The sequence below is a fragment of the Pyrus communis genome, chromosome 11, assembly GCF_041283825.1.
Source record: "Pyrus communis isolate YQ-2024b chromosome 11, ASM4128382v1, whole genome shotgun sequence".
Lineage (NCBI taxonomy): Eukaryota > Viridiplantae > Streptophyta > Magnoliopsida > Rosales > Rosaceae > Pyrus > Pyrus communis.
Window position 1 is genome coordinate 25,488,411 of NC_142575.1, and position 4,224 is coordinate 25,492,634.

A 4,224-nucleotide genomic window follows, 5' to 3' on the forward strand; every position below is an offset into this window, starting at 1 on the left:
CTAATTTTTACTATCACTCTAATAGAAGTAGGACCTACCAACATATTCAAGTCTCATCTCTAATAGAGAGAGTACAAAAAATAGTACAAAGGGGTGTGATATCCACCACTCATTTTACTTCTCACACACCTTTTATTGATTTTATCTTTTGATTTTCTTCAATTCATGTGATTTGAACGGTTAAAATTAAAAGATTGTGTGTGAAGTAAAAAATAGTGTGTGAATATCACACCCCAATTCTCTACTAATTAATGAAACATTTTTTTGTCAACTAAAGAAGGGTGAAAAAACAAATTAGTTTTCTATCACACAAAAAAAATGATGAACAATAATGTAATTTCACGTCCAAATTTTACTATTTTTTATTGAAATATCATATACAAATGATGTTAAAATACTTTCAATATTTAAATTTAAAAACAAAAAACCAAAAACAAAAATCTTCCACGTTCTCTCCCTCTCTACCTTTCTCATTCTCATTTTCTAAAAAAATATGTTGCGTCTCATTTTCATTTTCTAAAAAAATATGTTCATACACAACTTAGGCAAATACTAATAAATAGTAAACAGAGCATTTTTGCAAAATTTTCGATATCCTTCAAGAAATTTCGGCAGAGAATCTGCAGATTGGTTTTACCTTTTGTCCGAGCGGCTATAAAAATCGTACTAAAAGACTCGGACGTTTCTCTGAAAACTGTACTCCAAATATAAAAAAAAAACCGAAGTCTCTCTCTGTCTCAATTGTGTGGGCGTCACTTCCGAAACCTCATTAATGGCAGCAGCAGCCTCCGGTAGCGCCTCCACTACTTGCAAAACCCACTGCCTAATCGCCCTGCCGCTCGCAAAACCCTACTCCTCCTCCACCCAACTACCCTTCAAGTTCTACAAATTTACCTCCCGCGCCACCGCTGCCCCTACTTCCATCTCCTGCACTCTCACCCGGGATTCTGCCGCTATTCGGATGGACGAGAAGAACGACAACGGCGCCTTCCCGGTTCTGCCTCGCCCCGATTCGTTCGGCCGGTTCGGAAAGTATGGCGGCAAGTACGTCCCCGAGACCTTAATGCACGCGCTCACCGAGCTCGAGGCCGCGTTTCACGCTCTCGCTGATGACGAAGGCTTTCAGGTCCTGTCAAGTTTGCTTCTTCCGTTCCTGTTTTTCTTTTCTTTTTATAAATGAATGTGAATTTTTGTTTTTTGTTTTTTGAGAATTTTGTATGAATTGGTTCGAAATTCGATTCTGTAAGTTATGGTTGGAGAAGTAAATTTAAGCGCTTGTTCGCATTGGAAATGTTTTCGAGAGAAAAAATTGTGAGAGGAATGAATGAAATAGAGCTATTTGAATCAAGTTTCCGCAATGTTTTTCAAGAATGAATCGAACTGGGAAGGCATTGTGGATGGAGAAACTCGATTGTGGAGTACCTGGCTCTGTTCAACTTTTGGGATTTGGAAATTCTCATTGTTGCATCCAATTTGTTAGAGAATTTCAATTTGTAGCAGTTGTTCTTCTGTTTACGGTTTGTTTTATTCAAATGTTTGCGATTTTTTGTTGTTGTGTGGCGTCTGTAGGAACAATTTAGGACTAATTAACAAAGATTGTTGTGATTGATGATTTTCTTATCTTTCACATTTTTTTCTTCGATCCGATATATTGTAGGATGCATACACTAAGTATTAAAATTGGGACGAAGATATATTTATGCTTTGGGAATTATACAGTATTTTTACTGACGAAGAATGCGTGATATTGCAGAACGAATTGAATGGAATTTTGAAGGACTATGTTGGCAGGGAGACTCCGCTCTACTTTGCGGAGCGGCTGACTGAGCACTACAAACGCCCCAATGGCGAAGGGCCTCACGTTTACCTGAAGAGGGAAGATCTTAACCATACTGGGGCTCATAAGATCAACAATGCCGTTGCCCAGGCATTGCTTGCTAAGAAATTGGGCAAGAAACGTATTATTGCTGAAACTGGAGCAGGACAACATGGCGTTGCCACTGCCACAGTTTGTGCTCGGTTTGGATTGCAGTGTATCATCTACATGGGTGCCCAAGATATGGAAAGGCAATCCCTCAATGTTTTCAGAATGCGGCTTCTAGGGGCTGAGGTTTGTCATGATTCTGCAACTTCTTTTAAGCAATGTAATTTCAATTATTTAATTTAGCCTACATTTATAAGCCGAACATTGAATGTTTTACAAAACTGGAATGGACCGACAGGCGACAGATTGTGCATATGTTTCTTGATCTTTCTGTGGAATGTTCCATACTATTAATATGTAGTGTTTGTAGTTAATATCTTGTCTGTGCATATATATTTTACCTTAAAGCTCTCATATTTACAAGTAATGAAATTTATCACACATTATATCTTGTCTGGCGTGATTTAGCAAGATAGGGTTGCTGATCAGAACATGAACATCATACAAATTTTATCTTCTCTGTATACAGAAAATGTATATTCATTTTATAGCACAAATAACTGAATTTAACACTGATGACGAGTACTTTTAAATTTGTTTATTCGTTTTCTTGAGAATCTGAACATTTTGCGATAAGGTGTAAACTGTAAATCTTTACATAAGCCAGATATATTGGTCTTATTAATCCTTTGAACTGCAATTTCTTTTCCTGTTTTGAAATACAGGTTAGACCAGTCCATTCTGGGACAGCCACATTGAAGGATGCTACTTCAGAAGCAATAAGGGACTGGGTGACTAATGTAGAGACAACTCACTATATTTTGGGCTCTGTTGCTGGTCCACATCCATACCCTATGATGGTTCGGGATTTTCACAAGGTGATTGGTAGAGAAACAAGAAAACAAGCGCTGGAAAAGTGGGGAGGGAAACCAGATGTGTTGGTAGCTTGTGTTGGTGGAGGTTCAAATGCCATGGGACTCTTCCATGAGTTTGTTGACGATAAAGATGTCCGGCTGATTGGGGTGGAGGCGGCAGGCTTTGGATTGGACAGTGGGAAGCATGCTGCAACTTTGACCAAAGGGGAAGTCGGGGTCTTGCATGGAGCTATGAGTTACCTGTTACAGGATGATGATGGACAGATTATTGAGCCTCATTCTATAAGTGCAGGGTATGACAATTAATTGGATTTTTTGTCTATCAATTTTTGTACGACTTGTAATTTATTAATTGTATGGTTTTTGTGTGGCATTTAGCCTGGATTACCCTGGAGTTGGTCCGGAGCATAGTTTTCTGAAAGACATGGGACGGGCTGAATACTATAGCATTACTGATGAAGAAGCATTAGAAGGTATACCTTGGATTTATTTTATCATTTGACTGTTCTTAATTGGTTGTTCAGTGTGGGGAAGTATTCCTGTTATGCATCATGTTGTTATTTATAGATGAATATATGTTTTACATATCGAGCATTGATGTGTTTTGTCCTTGGTTGCCATTCCATCTTAAGTTTAATGTATTGACACTGCAAAGAAGTGGAGACCTCAAATAAGCTTTGATGTTTGCCATTGTTTCATAGTAGCAGTGTCCTTGTGATGCTCGTTGTCGTAAGTCCTTTGACCATACTTATCTTTGCCTTCCGTTTGAAGCTTAACGCATAGTCCTTGGTTACATCATGACATAATCCTATAATGCTTCTACCATTCACTCATTATCCCTTATTCTTCATATTTTAACTATATTTCTGGTAGAAGGAAGTCTCCGTCTTTCGATTGTCTTGGTTCAAATGGATTTCTTTTCACCTTTGTACAAAATAATTTTTTTTCTTCGTCTATGCAGCTTTTAAACGATTATCTAGACTGGAGGGGATAATTCCAGCTCTGGAGACTTCTCATGCGCTGGCGTACTTAGAGAAGCTGTGCCCTACTCTCCCTGACGGGGCCAAAGTCGTGCTTAACTGCAGTGGCAGAGGGGATAAGGATGTTCAAACCGCCATCAAGCACTTGAAGCTTTAATGCTGCTGCCATGAATGAGCAAACCAAAGAACCGTCTTCGTAAAAGTAAAAGGACCATGGGCAGCCACAGTTATAGAGAAGGCTTAGAAAAGCAGTATGCTTTTTGGTTGGCGGATGCCAAAGAGGCTTCCGCCAACCAAAGGAAGAACAGCCTAAGTCTGCTGTTACAAATTTCTTGAAGGACTTAAACCAGTTTTTTATGTAATGTTCCGAGTTTCTTTGGTTTTGCTGTATAATGTAACTTGAATAATTTCAATGAGAAAATACACAATTCTATTTTGATCTGAA

At 38.6% G+C, this 4,224-nt stretch overlaps 1 protein-coding gene across 1 annotated transcript; it reads left to right on the forward strand.

Annotated features, from left to right (window-relative positions):
• The first annotated feature begins 500 nt into the window (after positions 1–500).
• LOC137742297 (tryptophan synthase beta chain 1) lies at positions 501–4,224 on the forward strand. Its single transcript, XM_068482128.2, has 5 exons — positions 501–1,126; positions 1,754–2,110; positions 2,650–3,092; positions 3,178–3,272; positions 3,761–4,224. The coding sequence occupies exons 1-5, from the start codon at positions 773–775 to the stop codon at positions 3,934–3,936; spliced, it is 1,425 nt and encodes a 474-aa protein (XP_068338229.2). The 5' UTR covers positions 501–772; the 3' UTR covers positions 3,937–4,224.